The sequence below is a fragment of the Leucoraja erinacea genome, chromosome 2, assembly GCF_028641065.1.
Source record: "Leucoraja erinacea ecotype New England chromosome 2, Leri_hhj_1, whole genome shotgun sequence".
NCBI classification, from domain to species: Eukaryota; Metazoa; Chordata; class Chondrichthyes; order Rajiformes; family Rajidae; genus Leucoraja; species Leucoraja erinaceus.
In genome coordinates, this window is record NC_073378.1 from 122,911,119 (window position 1) to 122,930,559 (window position 19,441).

General features: G+C 53.5%; 2 protein-coding genes across 3 annotated transcripts in view; one reads left to right on the forward strand and one right to left on the reverse strand.

Annotated features, from left to right (window-relative positions):
- wdr97 (WD repeat domain 97) overlaps positions 1-12,521 on the forward strand; it is a 75,576-nt gene extending 63,055 nt beyond the window's left edge. Inside the window, exons 21-25 of one of the 2 annotated variants that reach the window (XM_055664935.1) lie at positions 2,214-2,382; positions 5,721-5,804; positions 6,536-6,801; positions 11,437-11,489; positions 12,163-12,521. In XM_055664935.1, the coding sequence (XP_055520910.1) occupies positions 2,214-2,382; positions 5,721-5,804; positions 6,536-6,801; positions 11,437-11,489; positions 12,163-12,350 (760 nt within the window). In that variant the 3' untranslated portion in view covers positions 12,351-12,521. The remainder of the gene's footprint in view (positions 1-2,213; positions 2,383-5,720; positions 5,805-6,535; positions 6,802-11,436; positions 11,490-12,162) is intronic. The other variant, XM_055664943.1, reaches the window with a different exon arrangement.
- Positions 12,522-16,218: 3,697 nt separating this feature from the next.
- Positions 16,219-19,441, reverse strand: part of ppp1r16a (protein phosphatase 1, regulatory subunit 16A) — a 56,425-nt gene continuing 53,202 nt past the window's right edge. The window contains exons 10-11 of the mRNA XM_055664953.1: positions 19,045-19,192; positions 16,219-17,186 (exon numbers count right to left, since the gene is read on the reverse strand). Of these exons, the coding sequence (XP_055520928.1) occupies positions 16,776-17,186; positions 19,045-19,192 (559 nt within the window). The 3' untranslated portion in view covers positions 16,219-16,775. The remainder of the gene's footprint in view (positions 17,187-19,044; positions 19,193-19,441) is intronic.

Below are 19,441 nucleotides of genomic sequence, written 5' to 3' on the forward strand. Positions count from 1 at the left end.
CTGGGCAGATAGAACGGTCTGCATCTAACCAAGAGGAATTCAAGGTTAGCTGAGCAGTGACTCTCGATGATGGTGGAGTCCGTGCACCATGCTTTGTTTACATAAATGCACAGACCCCCCCCCCTCTGGTCTTACCAGAGTCTGATGTCCTGTCCGCTCGGAGTAAATGACGCCCCGATAGCTGGATGGCGCTGTCAGGAACGTCAGTGTTGAGCCAAGTTTCAGTGAAGATCAAGATGTTGCAGTCCTTGATCCGGTTGTGGGAGGTGATCCTTAGCCGGAGTTCATCCATTTTGTTTGCCAGTGAGCGCACGTTGGCGAGGAAAAGGCTAGGAATCGCTGCCCTGTGTGGGGCTAGCTCTAACCTGGCCTTTAACCCACCTCTGCGTCCCCGGCGGTGTTTTCGTACCCGTCGCCGTCTGTTGGTGCTTCTGGTGGGCCGAGCTGGCTTGGTGCGCGCTGGTGTTCTGCCGCTCCGTTGCTCCGCGTCTGCGTTACTCCGCAGGCGGTCTTCAGCCCCGCGGCTCTGCTGATGGTCTCCAGCCCCGGGGCTTACCTGGCGTTCTCCAGCCCAGCGGGTCGGGTGGTGGTCTCCAGCTCCACGGGTCGGGTGGCGTTCTCCAGCTCCACGGGTCGGGTGGTGGTCTCCAGCTCCACGGGTCGGGTGGTGGTCTCCAGCTCCACGGGTCGGGTGGTGGTCTCCAGCTCCACGGCGTTCTCCAGCTCCACGGGCCGGGTGTCGTTCTCCAGCTCCGGGACTCACCTGGCGTAGAAGCTATCTTAGAAGCTATCTTAAGAAATCACATGTATAAATTCATTTGCAGGATAAATGACTCTAAAAATGTAATTATTGTGGCCTTGTCAAGCATAAGGGTTAGCATTACACGCTACAAATCCCAGCAGTGGAGACACTAGTCTCGTTGTAGGACATTGATCATTCTTTTAATCTGGATTTTTAACTTATGTATTGTGTTTTTAAAAAATATATAATTTATGATGCTTTTATAAATGATATACTAAGATTTTTTTTGTATTTCATGATATTTTTTAATATGCAAAGCATTTTTTTTTAATTGTAATGTTGCCACTTGTCTGGACCTCGAGTCCGTAATAAAGTTTATTATTATTATTATTATTATTATTATACAACCTCGAATAACTTAGCTACCACAGATGTTTAGCTCACTGATCTACAGTTCCTAGTCTTTTCCTTGCTATACTTCTTAAATAGAGGCATAACATTAGCCATCCTCTGGCACCTCACCTGTGTCTAACAATGATTCAGAAAATGTCAGGGCTCCTGCAATTTCTTCTCCCCATACTGTCCTCCGATATATCAGATCAGGCACGGGAGCCTGGGGGATTAATCTAACTTCTAACTCGGGTCGTCTAGCACCTCCTCAATGGTAACACAAACTGGTCTCCAGTCATTTCCAAAGATCCTATAGCGAGCAAGATAGACCACTTGACGAAAAAGACGTAGTACGGTCAAGGGCAGATTCATGGGTAATTTCCGGCCCCATTTCCGTAAGCGACTTCCGTCTCCGCACCAAAGCGGAGCAAAGATAGTAGTGCGGAGACGGAAGCCGGTTATGGAAACATCCTTGTAAAAATCAAAGTTCTTTGGTAAAAAACTTCTCCTCATTTTAAGAATTATAATTTATTAACACAAACTGTCCCCCCGCAATGTTGATTACACTGCAAGTCAGGTCGGGAGTCGGGTCGGGTCGGGTTACTGAAATGGATGAATGAAAGGCCCACGTTCCGCTCCATTGCGTACTACACATCAGCCCATTGCATTTAGCAGGAGTGGTCTATCTTGCTCCGCTATAGGATCTTTGGTCATTTCCATTCATTGTCCCAAGTTCCCCAAACTTCAAGCCTTTCTCCACAGTAAAAATAGAGGAGAAATATTAATTGACAACCTGGCCAATCTCCTGTGGCTCCTCACATAGATGTCTGCTTTGGTTTCCGAGGGGCCCTATTTCTCTCCAGTTCCCCCTTTCCCCTTAATTTACTAATAAAATCTCTATGGATTCTCCTTAATTGTATCTGCCAGAGCCATCTCTTGCCCGCTTGTTGCCCTGCTGATTTCCTTCCTAGCCCTCTCCTCAGTCCCCGACGCTCGTCAGGGTTGAGGCTGGGCTAGGCGCAGTTGCTCTGGAGCAGAACCTTCACGGGAACCTGGTCTCATGTGTCGCCCTGTTTTCCAGGAACACCATCAAAGGCGTTCTGGACGGGTTGGGCCTCCATGATCCACACGACCTCTTTGAAGAGGAGCTGGGCAACTGGGGCTCCAAGTATGACGGGAAGACCATGACCCAACAGAGGTTCCGGACCATGAGCCGGACCTGGCTCAAAGAGTGGATGCATAAGTTCAAGGTACCAATGTAGGGGATTGATGTGGCTGACTGCTGTCCTGGAGTGACCGTGGGCCGGCATTGGAGACCACGCATTGCGGTGCACTGAAGATTGCCTCACCATGACTTTGGTTCGTCTGCATTTGGAGTACTGGTCGCCCCATTACAGGAAGGATGTGGAGGCTTTGCAGAGGGTGCAGAGGTTTACCAGAATGCTGCCTAGATTAGTTGAGTTGGGTTTAGTTTAGTTTATTATTGTTACATGTAGCGAGGTACAGTGAAAAGTACACAGGCCAACATGTCCCACCTGCCTACGCTTGGTCCATATCCCTCCAAACCTGTCCTATCCATATACCTGTCTGTTTCCTAAACTTTGGGATAGTCCCAGCTTCACCTACCTCCTCTGGCAGCTTGGTCCCCACACCCACCACCTTTTGTGTGAAAAAAATTACCCCTCAGATTCCCATTTAATCTTTTCCCCTTCACCTTGAACCTTTGTTCGGCTTGTACTCGCTAGAATTTAGAAGATTGAGGGGGGATCTTATAGAAACATACAAAATTCTTAAGGGGTTGGACAGGCTAGATGCAGGAAGATTGTTCCCGATGTTGGGGAAGTCCAGGACAAGGGGTCACAGTTTAAGGATAAAGGGGAAATCCCTTAGGACCGAGATGAGAAAAACATTTTTCACACAGAGAGTGGTGAATCTCTGGAACTCCCAGCCACAGAAGGTAGTTGAGGCCAGTTCATTGGCTATATTTAAGAGGGAGTTAGATGTGGCCCTTGTGGCTAAAGGGATCAGGGGGTATGGAGGGAGGGCAGGTACAGGATACTGAGTTGGATGATCAGACATGATCATATGGAATGGCGGTGCAGGCTCGAAGGGCCGAATGGCCTACTCCTGCGCCTATTTTCTATGTCTCTATGTTTGTCCTCTGGTCCTCGATTCTCCCAATCTGGGCAAGAGATCTTGTGCATCTACCCGATCTATTCCCCACTCATCATTTTATACAGTTCTATAAATTTTCTGAACCCTTTCAATCTTGACAACATCTTTCCTATAACATGGTGCCCAGAACTGAACACAATACTCTAAATGGGGCCTCACCAACGTCTTATACAGCTGCAACATGACCTCCCAACTTCTATACTTAATACTGTTGAAGGCCAAAGTGCCAAAAGCCTTTTTGACCACCTTATCTACCTGCGACTCCACCTTCAAGGAACCATGCACCTGCACTCCTAGATCCCTCTGCTCTACAACACTCCCCAGAGCCCCACCATTCACTGTGTAGGTCCTGCCCTTGTTAGACTTCCCAAAATGTAACACCTCACACTTCAATGTATTAAATTCCATCAACCATTCCCCAGCCCACCTGGCCAATCGATCAAGATCCTTCTGCAATCTTTCACAACCATCTTCACCATCTACAAAACCACCCACTTTTGTATAATCAGCAAACTTGCTAATCTTGCCGTCTATGTCCTCATCCAACTCATTGATGTAGATGACAAACCATAACGGGCCCAGCAACAAACACTGAGGCCCACCATTAATCGGAGAAGCAACCTTCCACCATCACCCTCTGCTTCCTTCCTTGAAGCCAATTTGCAACCCTTGCAGCTATCTCTCCTTGGATCCCATGCGATCTAACCTTCCAGAGCAGCCTACCATGTGGAACACTGTCGAACACCTCGCTGAAGTCCATGTATACAACTTCTACAGCTCTGCCCTCGTCGACCTTTTTGGTCACGTCTTCAAAAAACTCAATCAGATTTACGAGACATGACCTCCCACGTACAAAACCATGCTGACTATCCCTTATCAGACCTTGTCCATCCAAATGCCGGTATAACCTATCCCTCAGAATACTCTCTAGTAACTTTCCAACAACTACAGATGTTAAGCTCACTGGCCTACAGTTCCCAGCATTTCCCCTGCTGCCCTTCTTCAATCGAGGCACAATATTTGACACCTGTATTTAAGGATCTCATAAATTTCAACCAGGACTCCCGCAATTTTGTCTCTATTTTCCCACTATGTCCTCGGCTATATATATCCACAGTTTATAAATATCGGATATATATTCACAGCTTATAGATATGGGATAAAGGGCATTTAATGTAAGATAAAGTACAATTAAATTAGTCCAAAGGTCTCCAATGAGGTAAGCTAGAGGTGAGGACTGCAATCTGGCTGGTGAGAGGATGGTTCAGTTGCCTAATAACAGCTAGGAAGAAACTGTCCCTGAATCTGGTGTGCGTTTTTAAACTTCGGATGGGAGAGGGGAGAAGAGGGAGTGATCAGGATGAGGCTGGTCCTTGATCATGCTGCTGGCCTTGCAGAGGCAGCATGAGGTGTAAATGGAGTCAATGCAAAGGGGAGACACAAAATGCTGGAGTAACTCAGCAGGACAGGCAGCGTCTCTGGTGAGAAGGAATGGATGACGTTTCGGGTCGAGACCCTACTTCAGACAATGGAAGGGAGGGTGGTTTGTGCGGTTGTCTGTGCTGCGTCCATAATTCTCTGCAATTTCTTGCGGTCTTGGAGGGAGTTGCTCCAAAACCATGCTGTGATGCATCCCGATAAAATGCTGTCTACCCACACCTGTAGAAGATGGTGAGAATTGTTGGGCTGAACATGCCAAACTTCCTATTAAATCTTCCGGGGGGGGAACCTGAGGAGTAATTTTTTTGACACAAAGTCTAGTGGGTGTATGGAACGAGCTGCCTGGGGAGGTAGTTGAGGCAGGGACTTTTGGACAGGTCCATGGATAGGACATGTTTAGAGGGATATGGGCCAAGTGCAAGCAGGTGCGACTAGTGTAGATGGGGTATGTTGGTCAGCATGGACAAGGTGGGCTGAAGGGCCTGTTTCCATGCTGTATGTCTCTATGATGATGATAGAAGAGGTGCGAATTGTGAAGTCAGAGGAGGTATGGGACAGGAGGAAAAAGGGAGTGAATCCAAATGGGGCACAGGGAAGAGAGGGAGGGGGGAGAAAAGGGGGGGGGGAAGGGAGGGACTGTTTGTGGGTCAGTTATCTAAGATTAGAGAATTTAATGTTCATAGCGTTGGGTTGTCAGCTACCCGAGTGTAATACGTGCTGCTCCTCCTGTCCGCGTGTGTCTTCACTCACGCAACGGAGGAGGCCCAGGACAGGAGGGTCAGTGTGGGAATGGGAAGGGGAGGTTAAATGTGTGGCAAGTGGGAGATGCATGAAAAGCTGCAGATGCTGGAGAGGTAAGCAAGCCGGGCAGCGACGGTGGGGCGAGGAGCAGAGTGAACGTGGCTGATCATGGGTCGAGGGCGGGGGGGGGGGGGTATTGGGCGGTTCTTAGTGACCCCCCGTCCTCCCTCAGGATCACGTGCACGGAGCGAGGAAGTCCCTGCGGGAAGGCGGCATCCTGAGAGCCACCGTCCCCCACACCGACAGCAGGGACAGCGTGAGTACATCTAGACCCCCTCAACCACCACACCCCCCCACTCCTCTGGGGAATGTCAGCAGCGCTGGCGGTGGGAGCACAGGGGGGGTGGGGGGGGGGGGGGGTGTGTGGGTTGGGGTGTGTGGCGGGGTGTGTGGGTGTGGGGGGGGGGGTGGGTGGGTGTGAGGGCGGGTGGGTGGGGGGCTGTGGGTCAGGGTGTGGGTGTGAGGGCGTGTGTGTGTGGGCGTGTGTGTGTGGGGTGTGTGGGTGTGTGGGGTGTGGGTGTGGGGTAGAGAGTGTGTGTGGGGTGTGGGGTAGTGTGGGCGTGGGGGGAGAGTGTGGGGGTGTGTGTGGGGGTGTGTGGTGGGGGTGTGGGTGGTGGGTAGTGTGGGTGGGGGTGTGTGTGGGGGTTGTGGGCTAGTGTGGGTGTGGGGTGTGTGGGTGGGGGGGGGGTTGTGGGTGGGTGTGGGCGGGGAGAGTGTGTGGGGGTGTGGGGTAGTGTGGGTGTGGGGAGAGTGTGTGTGTGGGTGTGGGGTAGTGTGGGCGTACGTGTGGGTGTGTGTGTGTGTGTGTGGGTGTGGGGTGTGTGTGTGTGTGTGGTAGTGGGGGTGTGGGTGAATGTGTGTGGGTGGGTGTGTGTGTGGGTGGGTGTGTGTGTGTGGGTGTGTGCGTGTCTCGGGGAAGAATGCTCTCTGGTGTGGGAGGTTTGCTGTAACGCAGGGAGCCAGTTGCCGCCTGTTGCCCGTCCACAGACCTTCAGCAGGATGAGTTCGAGCATATCCCTGGCACAGCAGAGGTGGAGTTCGGCTATATCCCTGGCGGGGAGGAGTCGGAGTTCGGGCATGTCCCTGGCAGAGCAGAGGAAGAGTATCCATGAGACCGTGCGGCCAATCGAGGCGGTCAACTACTTCTGTGAAGTGCGGCTGGCGCAGAAGCTGCAGGCGTTGAGGGCACAAGCGGAGCCCGAGGAAACTCGCAGTGTCAGGAACACAGTGCTCCTCCCGCCCAAGGTGGCCAGGTCAGTGGGGCAGGGTGGGCACAGGATGGGCAGCCCTGCAACACGTCAGGGAGACCCAACAATAGAGAGAGTACAGAGGAGATTTACTAGAATGTTGCCTGGGTTTCAGCAACTTACTGAGAAATGTTGAACAAGTTAGGGCTTTATTCTTTGGAGTGCAGAAGGTTAAGGGGGGGACTTGATAGAGGCCTTTAAAATGATGAGAGGGATAGACAGAGTTGACATGGATAAGCTTTTCTCATTGAGAGTAGGGAAGATTCAAACAAGATGATATGATTTGAGAGTTAAGGGGCAAAAGTTTAGGGGCAACATGAGGGGGAACTTCTTTACTCAGAGTGGTGGCTGTGTGGAATGAGCTTCCAGTGGAAGTGGTGGAGGCAGGTTCGTTTTTTGCATTTAAAAATAAATTGGATAGGTATATGGACGGGAAAGGAATGGAGGGTTATGGTCTGAGTGCAGGTAGATGGGACTAGGTGAGAATAAGTGTTCGGCACAGACTAGATGGGCCGAGGTGGCCTGTTTCCGTGCTGTAATTGTTATATGGTTATATAACACAGACACAAGTGCTGGAGTAACTCAGCGGGTCAGGCAGCATCTCTGGAGAACATGGATAGATGATGATTCAGGTCGAGGCCTTTCTTCAGACTGAGTCAGGGGAAAGGGAAACGAGAGATATTAGAGAGACACAGAACAAATGAATGGAAGATATGCCAAAAGTAACGATGATCAAGGAAAGGTGGAGCCCACAATGGTCCATTGTTGGCTGTGGGCTAGATGATAATGAGTTATATAGACTGTATAATCTATGATAGGCACTAAAAGCTGGAGTAACTCAGTGGGTCAGGCAGCATCTGTGGAGAAAAAGAATAGGTGACGTTTTGGGTTGAGACTTCATCAGACTGAGAGTCGGGGGAAAGAGAATGCAGAGATACTAGACCGAGTGGGACCCTTTGGGTCCTGTCTCCTCAACGCGCGGTTGCACGGGGGTGGGGGCGGCCTGCGGCGTCACACACACACTACACACTAGCCCCACACCCTTGATATTATATTAATATTATAATTAATATTAATCAATATTTAATTAAGAGAGAGACAGAAGGAAATGCAGATGCTGGTTTACCAAAAAAGGCACAAGGTGTTGCAACTGAGTGGGTCAGACAGCATCTCTGGAAGACGTGGATGTGACATTTTGGATCAAGACCCTTCTTCAGATTTATTTAGTTATTTAGATTTAAATCCCACAGATGCCTTGGAGGGATTTGAACACCTCTCTCTGGTTCCCTGCACTATCAAGCACATGGTTTACTGATCAGGAACATGTGGAGTAAATCTGACAATTCCAATTTGGAAAATATCCAATGTTGAAATGTTGTAGTAAATGAGTGGCTTTGGCACAAAGTGACCCATGGGACACTTGGAATCCTCAGCATCAAAGGTGGATGGTGCTGCAAGGTTTGTAGTATAAGAGATCAGTTCCCCATCTGCTTGCTTCCATTCACATTCTGGAACCTGGTCTATGGTTCTCTTCAAACTGATTTTCCATTGTTTGGTTTATAATCATGATACAAATCCAAATTGAAGTCTGCCAACTGTTCATCAAAATATATTAAACCTGGGAGCTTTGTCTAACAGCAGTCAGGTTCTGGGACCTACACAAATGTTGTGTTGATGTCAAATGTATTATAAGGAGCAGGTCAATGAATTAACTCCCCTTCCCATTCAAAAACTGACCTTTTCGTCCCGGGCCAGCTCCACTGTCAGCATGAAGCCAAACGCAAATTGGAGGAACAGCACCTTTGATCCTCTTGGGCAACTTACAACCCAGGATTTGAACGTTAATTTATTTAATTTCAAGTAACGCTTTAATTCACTCTTTTTCTCCCATTCCCCATCCTATCCACTCACGCATAGCCCCCAACTGCACAGGCGCGGCTAGATAGGGAGGGGGTAGAGAGGGAGAGAATGAGGGGGGTAGAATGAGGGAGGGGGTAGAGAGGGAGGGGGAGTGAGGGGGAGGGGGGAAGAGAGAGTGAGGGGGGGGGAGTAGAGGGGAAGGGTAGAGGGGGGTAGAGAGTGTGGGGGAGGGGGTAGAGAGGGAGAGGTGAGGGGGGTAGAGGGGGGGGTAGAGAGAGTGGGGAGAGGGAAGTAGAGTGAGGGAGGGGAGGGTAGAGAGGGTGAGGGGGTAGAGAGTGTGGGGGGGAGGGGGTAGAGGGAGGGAGAGGGAGAGGGGGTAGAGAGAGAGGAGGGGTGAGGGGTAGAGGTAGGGGGTAGGGGGGGTAGAGAGGGAGAGGAGCAGAGTGGGAGGGGATTAGAGAGGGAGATAGAGTCTGGGTAGGGGGTAGAGTGGGGGGGAGGGAGGGTAGTGAGGGAGGGGCCATGAGAGGGAGTTTGTAGATGTTTGAACAACTCTCCCTACCCTCTCCCTCAATCCCTCCACTCTTGCTCAACTCCCCAGGACATTTTTCCTTTTCCACTCCCCCAATCCCTCCCTCACCTCTTCGAGAGAGCTGGTCTTACCAGTGGGGTTGGAGTGTTGGAGTTCCCCTCGTAGGGGGGTTGAGAGGGAGAGGGCGAGGGTAGAGAGGGTGAGGGGCAGAGGTGGGGGTTAGAGAGAGGGAGGTAGTGTCGGGAGTGGGATGGTAGAGAGGGCGAGGGCTCCCAGCGGGTTGGAGTGCCCCTTGCGCCCGGAGCGTACGAGTGGATTGTCAGTCCGAGTTGTTTTCTTCAAAATGGGTGAGCTTGAAGAACTTTAATTTTTGACAAAACTGATTTTTAAACGATGATTAATTTGGGAAATATAGGTTGAAATGCGACAGGAAAATATTTATTGTGTCCGCGGGGAAAATGTCAGCAGCATTGTGAGAATGGGAAGCAGTGGCCTAGCATTTGGAAGAAGATAGGAATGAAGGAGATTGACAGAAAGCTGACACAACCCTGGCCCACACGGACACAAGAACAAAGGGAAGAGTTTTAGTATAATACTAGACCACGTGCAGACCCGTTGGGTTTGTTTCCCCAACGCACGTTTGAGGGGGGGAGGGGGGGGGGAAGGGGGGAGATGAGGGGGGAGGGGGATGGGAGGAGGAAGAGGGGAAGGAGGGAGAGGGGTGAGGAGAGAAGGAGGGAGGGGAAGGTTGAGAGTGGGATGGGGAGGGGGAGGAGGGAGGGGGAGGGGAGGGAGGAGGGAGGAAGGGGAAGGGAAGGGAAGAGAGGGGGAAGAGTGTGGAGGGAGGGGGAGAGTGGTAAGGGGCGGCGGAAAAGAGTGGGATGGGAGGGGGAGAGGTGTAGGGGGGAGAGAGGGGAAAATAGTGGTGAGGAGAGAGGGGAGGGTAAGAGTACGGAAGAAGGGGCAGAGGGGTTGGGGGTGGAAGAGGCAGAGATGGGTAGGGGGGGGGGAGAGAGGGGGGGGGGTTGGGATGGGAGTGGAGGGGGGAGAGGGGAATGGGAGGAGGAGGGAGAGAGGGGTGGGGTGAGAGAGGGGGGGGTAGGGGGGAAAGATGGAGGGGGGAGAGGGGGGGGAGGATGGAGGGGCGGGAGGAGGGAAAGGGGAAGAGTGTGGAGAGGTAGGGGGAAGAGTGTGTAGGGAGGGGGAGAGGGGGGGTAGAGAGGAGAGGGAGTGGGAAGGGAGGGGGAGAGAGAGAGGGGTGGGGAGGGAGATGGGGAGGGGTGGGGGGGTGGGGGGAGAGAAAGTGGAAGAATGGGGAGGGAGGTGTAGGGGGGGAGTGGTGGAAGTGGGAGAGGGAGGGGGGAGAGGGGGGTAGAGGGAGTGGTGGAAGAGGTGGGGGCAGGAGGGGGAGGGGAGAGGAATGAGGGGGGGGGGGCGTGGTGGGGGAGTGGGAGAGGGGGTGGGGGAAAGGGTAAGAGGGAGGAGGGGGTGTAGGGAAAGGGAAGGAGGAGGAGGGGGGTAAGAGTGTGGAGGGAGGGGTGGGTTGAGAGAGGGGAAAGAGTGGGGAGGGAGAGGGGGGAGGTGGGGAGGGAAGTGGAAGAGTGGGGAGGGAGGCGGAGAGAGAGAGGTAGGGGGAGTGGTGGAAGAGGGACAGAGGGGTAGGGGAAGGGGTGGGGAGGGAGGAGGAGGAGAGGTGAATGCAGACGTCTTTTAAGTTGGTGCGTAGAGTGGGGGAGGGATGGAGAGAGAAGGTGAATGCAGAGGTTACTTCAAGTTAGAGAAATCAATATTCATGCCACTGGGTTGTGAGCTGCCCAAGCAAAATATGAGATGCTGTTTGTCCAATTTATGTTTAGCCTCCCAATGGAAGAGACCTCAGACAGAAAGGTCAGTATGGCAATGGGAAGGGGAATAAAAATGTTCGGCAGAGGTTCACTTGCACATCCACCAACCTCATCCACTGTATCCGTTGTTCAAGGTGTGGACTCTTGTACATTGGGGAAACGTAGACTGGGGGACCATTTCTCTAAACACGTTCGTTCAGTCCACCTGGACCTACCTGATCCCCTGAAATGTGACTTTGTCCTTCCCTCCAGAGATGCTGCCTGTCTTGCTGAGTTACTCCAGCTTTTGGTGTCGTGTCTATCTTTGGTTTAAACGAACATCTGCAGTTCCTTCCTACACATGTATAATCAATATCTACAGTTCCTTCCGACAGTTTAATGATGCCGTTTTCTCTTCCACTGCAGGGAGCAGGCCATCCTGCGACTGGGAGAAACCAGGAGCTACATGAAGAAGGAGAGTGAGTGGTGCCTCCATCAGTAAACACTAAGAGTTGGGCTGGATGGGTGAGCTAAGCTGGCCCTGGGTGACCACACTGTGATTGACTACTGTCCTGCCCATGGCTCTATTCACCAGGCTGACCTGCGATAGTGACCAGCTGTGCGGCAGAGGCCAGTGTGGTGGACGGGGATGTGTAGAGGGTCTTGGTCACATGGTGGGGAGGGAGCCTGGGACTGCCCACTGCTGGGGTCCTGTCCTGTGGTTGACCATGTCCCCCACTCCACACCCGGCCGGGGGGAGGGGGAAACCCACTCCCACAGTGCGGGCGGGGTTGGCCCCGGGAACCGCGGTCACCGTGGGAGGAGTAAACCTCAGTCTTAACCCACGGCCCTTCTGAGAAGGTGCACACGTTTCATACTTTGCATGCACGCACATATACGTGTTCACACACATGTGCATGCACACTACTGCTCGCACTCACACCCTCTCCCTCTAGCTGTGGACTCGGCCCGTGTGCGGTGCCCGTGAACACTCGCTGTGTTCCCACGTCTAGTGTCTGTGTACCCAGTCTCTTCATCGCCCGTGTCCCGGCCTTGTTTCCCGTGTCCCCCCCGTCCCCCGCACAAGTCCCTGCTCCGTCCCCTCCCTCCAGGCGTTGTGTCTCTTAACCCTCTCTCACCCTCTCTCCACAGGGAGCCGCCTGCCTCCCCTCTCCTTCAACATGGGCCGGGTGGTCCGGCTGCCCGTCTCCAAGGTGGCGCTGAACCCCTTCCCCTCGCTCCTGGACCGGTTCCCGGTGGAGACGGTGCTGCTGACCCTGCGCCAGTCCGTGCAGCGGTACTTCATCCTGGAGCGCTCCGTGGTGGCCAACTACTCGTGACACCCTGTACCCACATTAAACATTCCCTCTCACACCTGCCCCTCCGTCTCCCAGCGTGACTCGACAAGGCACAGCGCTGCACCTACCACCTCCACGGCCGCTGGTGGTGTCAGGGGTTACGGGCCGATGGCAGGAGAATGGGGTTGAGCCAAGATTGAATGGCGGAGTAGACTTGATGTGGCCTAATTCTGCTCTTATCACTTATGGACATGGTGGGAAGAGGTAGGAGAAGGGATTCCACCCTCTCCAGCATGTTACCGGGGCTGTGGGCAAGAGTTATAGGGGGAGGTTGGATGGGCTGGGACTGTTATTCTTTGGAGTGTAGGAGGCTGAGGGGTGGGTGACCTTACTGAGGTGTACAAGATGATGAGGAACATGGGTGAAGTGAACACTCACAGTATTTATCCCAGGGTAGAGGTTTCCGAAACTAGAGGGCACAGGCTTTAGGTGAGAGTGGAGAGAATTAAGAGACCTCAGGGGTAACTTTTGCACTCAAAGAGGGTAGTCCATATCTGGAATGAGATGCCAGAGGAAGCTATTGAAGCAGATACAATTCTGACTTTTTAAGCCGTTTGGTTAGATATTTGGATAGGGTTTGGAGGTATATGGGTTAAATGTCGGCAACTGGGACAAACTAGCTCAGTATGCTATTGTTGCCAGTATGGACAAGGTGGGCCGAAGGACCTGTCTCTGTGCTGGACCGCTCTGACAGACCTCTGCAGTGTTGTAAGGAATGGGACCACCAGCAGACGTGACTGAGAAGAAAGAACAATACGGGAGGGAGGGGAGAGAGAGAGAGAGAGAAACAAGCTGGTTCTGCTGTTCATACGCGAGTTGGATGGCCAGTTTAACGTGTGGGCCTGGTCCGCGTCCCAGGGATGACCAGTCCCCAGCCCTAAACACATCTGTGCCACGTTCCCACCACTCGCACAGCCTCTCCACCCACTGCGGCCTCTCCCACCCGCTGAGCTTAGTCTGGCCAGTGAGCTGGGAGACATTGGGTCTGCTGGCCACATCACTGACCCACACACAGGTCCCTGTAGTCACAGGTCACGGCCGGTTAGCCCAGGGACATCTGACCCCAGAGGTGTTTTCTACTCAGTTTTAATACTCGATATCCTTCCCAATGAAGCAAGCGTGCCATACACCTTCTTCCCCACAAGCTATACAGTCCTGGAGTTACTCAGCAGACTGGCAGTCTCTGGAGAACAAGGGTAGAGCCATGGACTCATAGAGTGATACAATGTGGCCCAACTTCCCCACACCGGCCAACATGTCCCAGCTACACTAGTCCCACCTGCCTGTGCTTGGTCCATATCCCTCCAAACTTGTCCTATCCATGTACCTGTCTGTTTCTTAAACTTTGCAATAGTCCCAGCCACAACTAGCTCCTCTGGCAGCTTGTTCCATACACCCACCACCCTTTGTGTGAAACAGTGACCCCTCAGATTCCTATTAAATCTTTTCCTCCTTCACCTTGAACCCATGTCCACTGGTCCTCAATTCCCCTACTCTGGGCAGAAGATTTGGTGCATCTACCCAATCTATTCCTCTCATGATTTTGACACCTCTATAAGATCACCCCTCACCCTCCTGTGTTCCAAGGATTAGAACCCCAGTCTGCTCAACCTCTCCCTGTAGCTCAGACTCTCTAGTCCTGGCCACATCTTCATAAATCTTTTCTGAACCCTTTCAAGCTTGACAATATCGTATAACATGGTGCCCAGAACTGAACACAATACTCTAAATGTGGTCTCACCAACTGCAACATGACCTCCCAACTTCTATACTCAATAGGTATACTCGATAGGTGATGTTTCAGGTCAGGACCCTTCTTCATTCCTTTTCCCTTCAGAGATGCTGCCCGTCCAGCTGAGTTCCTCCAGCATTTTGTGTTGCCCTACTTGGGACACTGTTCTTCAGACAATTCACTGGTGGTGTTGGTGAGGCTGCACAGGGGTGTTGCGGACTGTACTGGTCTTCTTTCCCCAGGGAGAGAGGGTGAGGATTCAACGGGCTGGTCCCCAAGACGGGGGTTGGGGTTTACTGAATGTGGAGAGATCGAAACTACTGGGACTGGGTTCTCCAGGGGGAGGGGAGATGTGATGGAAATGGGCAAAGTGGATGAGCCAGGAGTTTAGTTCAGTTTGACTTTAGAGATACAGCGTGGAAACCGGCCCATCGGCACACAGTCCGCACCGACCAGCGATCATCCAGTATGCTCGGACTTTTCTACACACCAGGGACAAATTACAATTTTACCAAAGTGTGGGAGGAAAGCGTAGAACCCGGAGAAAGCCCACGCAGTCACAGAGAGAATGTTCCAGCAGCACCCGTAGTCAGAATCAAACTGGTTGTGGTCCTGTCCACCGGTGGGGCTGGTGATCAGGGCTGGGGCTCCGAGCGTTGGGAACACCAGCAGCCCACAGTGGTCTAGACTGGAGCAGCTAGCCGGTCACCGAGGGCCACCACGGCTGGGAATCGCCGCGGTCTGAATGTCAGCTGTGTTCTCCTGGAGAGTTTGGAGGAGAGGAGGACGGGAAGATGCAACAGCCCTGTGAGCCACCGGTCTTCACGGAGAGTGGTCCCCCACACGGCACCATGAAGACAATGTTCACTAGAGATGGGTTTCAGTGGCGGCTGAAGCTGAGAGTGGTCTGCACATCAGGAGCGGGGAGATGGAGGGCATCTTCAGGATACGTGGCTTCCCCTCTATCATAGCTGATGGAGCTCCCGCATGCTCGCCGCACATCCACTCGCTCCCCTTGCTCCTGACATCCTTCCCCTGGCCCTCACCTCTCATCCCCCCAGACTCCACATCCAACACATCATCCATCATCCCCCCCCCCCCCCCCCCCCCCCCCCCCCCCCATCTGCTTTCCTCAGGGATCACACTCTCCACGACTCCGTGGTCCCTCATCCCTCCATTCTTCCCCCACCCAAGCTACCTCTCCTGCAACTATAGGTGTAACAATCGTTCCTACACCTCCTCCCTCACCACTGTCCAGGGACCAAACAGCTCTTCCAGGTGAGACAGATTCACCTGAACTCCAACCTCATCCACTGCCTTCGATGTTCTCGATGTGGCCTCCTCTACATCGCAAGGCCAAGCGTGGACTGGGTGACCTGAGCGTGTACTTATGACATTTCATTCCCCATTCCCACACAGACCTGTTCATCCGTCTCCTCCTCACTGCCACCTGTATTCCACTTGGGTAGCTGACAACCCAATGGTTATGGACACTAAACCTTCCACTCTCCTGTGTATCTCCACCACCACTAATCTGCCCAGCATCTCTTCTTGTCCACATTTTCCACCTCCCTCCCTCAACTGCTTCCACCTGCCCATCACCCACACACCTGGAGTAACTCAGCGGGTCAGACAGCACCTCTGGAGAAAAAGAATAGGTGACGTTGCGGGCCTGACTGAAGCAGCTGAAACTGAAGAAGGGTCTCGACCCGAAACGCCACCTATTCCTTTTCTCCAGAGATGCTGCCTGACCCGCTGAGTTACTCCAGCTTTTTGTGTCTACCCACTGACTTAAACACCAGCGACTGTCCCTCAATCAGAGTGAGTGGTGGGGCCAGTGTCAGGGTGATTGGGAGACACCCACCACACTGCTCCGGCCACTGGAGCAGGGACAGACAGTACCTGTGTGAGTGTGGCCCACCACACCCACACCCACACCCAGCACATGGGGGATCGGGCCAAGGGGTCAGCATCGGAGCTGCTACAGACCAGGAGACTGGGCATGTAGGGAGCAGGGGGGCTGAACGGCCTGTTTCACAGACTATGTGTGTGTGTGTGTGTGTGTGATGTCTGAAACCCACCTGACCCAAGCCAACAGAGAGAAGCTGACAAACACCCTTCTACATCAGAATATATTACATTTATTTATCTTTTGACATGATTAAGACAAATTATTTCTGCTCAGAAGTACACTAAGGATTCTGGCGACTGGAACAACTCTCATTCCGGCTTAAGTTGATCACACACTGCCTGGGGTCAGACACAGAGTGAGGCCCCCTCTATACCGTCCCGTCACACACTCCTGGGATCAGGAATCTCCAGGATGTCCGTCGAACAGCAGAAACCTTGTGTCTGAGCTTCTGACAGTGAGGGCTGGTGAGATTCCCTGACTGGGAGGGGGATGCTTGTGCCCCCATTGGGCACTGCTGGTGATGTGAATGCTGCTCCTGTCCCTGTCCCAGTCCCGGCTCCCGTGTTCCCACCGCTGTATGGGACGTCCCGACTGGAGACGAGGGGCGCTGGTTCTGTGAATCATTGGCTCCACCAACGATGGGGGAGGCAGTGAGCAGGGGCCTAGGCCAGGTCCAGGGGTGGGGGCTATGGTGTCTGCCCGGCCCCACCCCTGGGTGCTCCTTCCTCCCCTCCCACCCCTGGGGTCTGCCTGCCCCCTCCCCTCACATCATCCGGCAGCACCTGTGGGATTTCTCACTGGGTGCCTCCTCCACCGGCTCCTTGAAGCGGACCAGGGGGGGGTCACCGCTGGCAGGGGTGCAGTAGACGGAGGGGGGGTGGGACGGGGCGGTGTCCGGACCACCCGCGATGGGCAGCTCCTCCCCCGGGATCCCCCGCTGCAGCTTGGAGGCTGCTCGCTGCCTCTTGAGGTCGGCCAGAGTGTGGTGGGACAGGTCGCGGGCCAGCTCCCCCGAACCCTGACATGACCCCGACTCCAGGGGGGCAGGCGTCCCCTCTCCCTGCCCCTCCCCGGCCCCCGGTGCTGCTCCATTCAGCAGGGGGGGTTCGCCCCCCGCCCAGCCACTGCTACCGACACTGGCCTCCTCCACCTCCGATCCCTGGGGCACAGCCGCCTGTAACGGGAAACACTCGTCAGGGCACCCCGACCCTGGATAAAACACTCACCCCCCTGAATAACAAACTCTCCCCGACCCTGACCATGGATACCAACCCCGTCCCAAAACAAATTCCTCCAGCCCCAGATCCTGGATAGCAACTCTGCCCGACCCGGAACATGGATAATAAACTCCCCTCCCCTGGATAGACAACACCCCTGACCCTGAGTAACAAACTCCCCCTTGCCCTGCTCCACCCCTGGATAACAATTCCTCCCTGCCACTGACGATGGATAAACATCATCCCTACCCCCGACCCTGGATAGCAAACATCTCCCGCCAACCCAACGATGGATAAAACACCTCCGCCCCTGACCCTGGATAGACAACACCCTCCACTCCATCTACAGATTGATTGAAGGGTTCTGCTCTCTTCCCCCCAGAAGGAACAAGGACAGAGCTCCCCTGGTCCTCAACTCACCCCATCAGCCTCCGCATCCAACACATCATCCTCCCACATTTCCGTCAAGTTCATTGTCATAATCCATCTTCCCATCTCCACCCCTTTTCAAAGAGACCGTTCCCTCTACAACCCCTTGGTTCACTCATCCCTTCCCTCTCCAGGTACCTGTCACCACAGGAGATTTAATACCTGCCCCTATACATCCTCCCTCACCTCCATCCTGGGATGACATCAGTCTGTCCAGGTGAGACAGAGGTTCACCTGCATCTCCTCTAACCTCATCTGTATCCAGTGTTCCCGATGTGGACTCCAGTACATGGGCAAGAATATGCGTAGACTCAGCGAATGTTTCCCTGAACACTTGCACTAAAGCCCCACTGGATCTTCAGTTGCTAATCACATGAACTCCTTTTCCCCATTCCCATACCGACCTTTCTGTCCTGTACCTCATACGTTGCCACAGTGGGTGAGGCTGCACGCAAATTGGAGGAAGAGCACCTGTATTTCGAGTAGATAGCTTACAACCCAATGGTACATAGAATTCTCTAAATTTAGGAAACTTCGACAACATTTCCCTCCCCCTGTTTTTACATGACCTCCCACCATCTATACTCAATACTCTGATGAATGTCAGTGTGCCAAAACCGTTTTCGACCACCCTATGTACGTGTGGTGCCACCTTCAAGGAACTATTTATCTGTATTCCTAGATCCCTCTGCTCTACAACACTCCCCAGAGCCCCACCATTCACTGTGTAGGTTCTGCCCTTGTTAGACTTTCTAAAATGCAACACCTCACATTTCTCTGCATTAAATTCCATCAACCATTCCTCAGCCCACCTGGCCAACCAAACAAGAACCTGCTGCAATTTTTGACAACCATCTTCACTATCTGCAAAACTACCCACTTTTGTATCATCTGCAAACCTGCTAATCTTGCCATGTACGCTCTCATCCAAAACATTGATGTAGATGACATTTTATTGATCATTGCTCCACCATTTTTTGTCTCTTTGGCATAAATCAGCATCTGTAGATCCTTCTCAGTATATTTTGTTTCCACCGCCCTTGACCCTGGATAACCAACTCCCCCGCCCCTGACACTGGATAACCAACTCCCCCGCCCCCCCTGGATAACCAACTCCCCCGCCCCTGACACTGGATAACCAAATCCCCGCCCCTGACACTGGATAAAACCCCCCCCCCCCCCCCCCCCCCCCCACCCCCCCCCCCCCACCCCCCCCCCCCACACCACCCCCCACACACATACCCACCCCTGCATAACCAGCTCCCCCCCACCCCAGGTCCTGGATAAATCCATTCCCCACCCCGCCACTGGATAACCCTCCCCCACCCCTGGATAGCCAACTCTTCCACCCCTGACCCTGGATAATCCCCACCCGCCCCCACTCACCATGAGGAGCCGGGCAGGGGGGATGTTGGGCTCGGGCTCATCGTCGGGGGTGGTGCTCACACCCTGGTGCCAGGCTCGGGCCTCGTCCCGGTGCTCCCTCCTGTACAGGTTACTGCGTTCCGTCACGCTCACCTTACGCGCCACCTTCCTGCACGGTGGGACAGTGTTGTTAGACGGGGGGGGAGGGGGCCTCGACAGCGCACTTCCGCCAGGGTCAGGCACAGACAACGGAGAGGGGGAGGGACCCGGGGGTAAGGGACCCTCCGCAGCGCGGGGTCAGGGCCCTGGGGTAGGACTGCTCAGTGCCCGGTGTGTGACTCTCGGTGATAGAGATCCCCCACCACTGCCGGTATTGGACGCCCATCTCTGCAGCGCTCCTCCCCATCGCTCCCCCTGC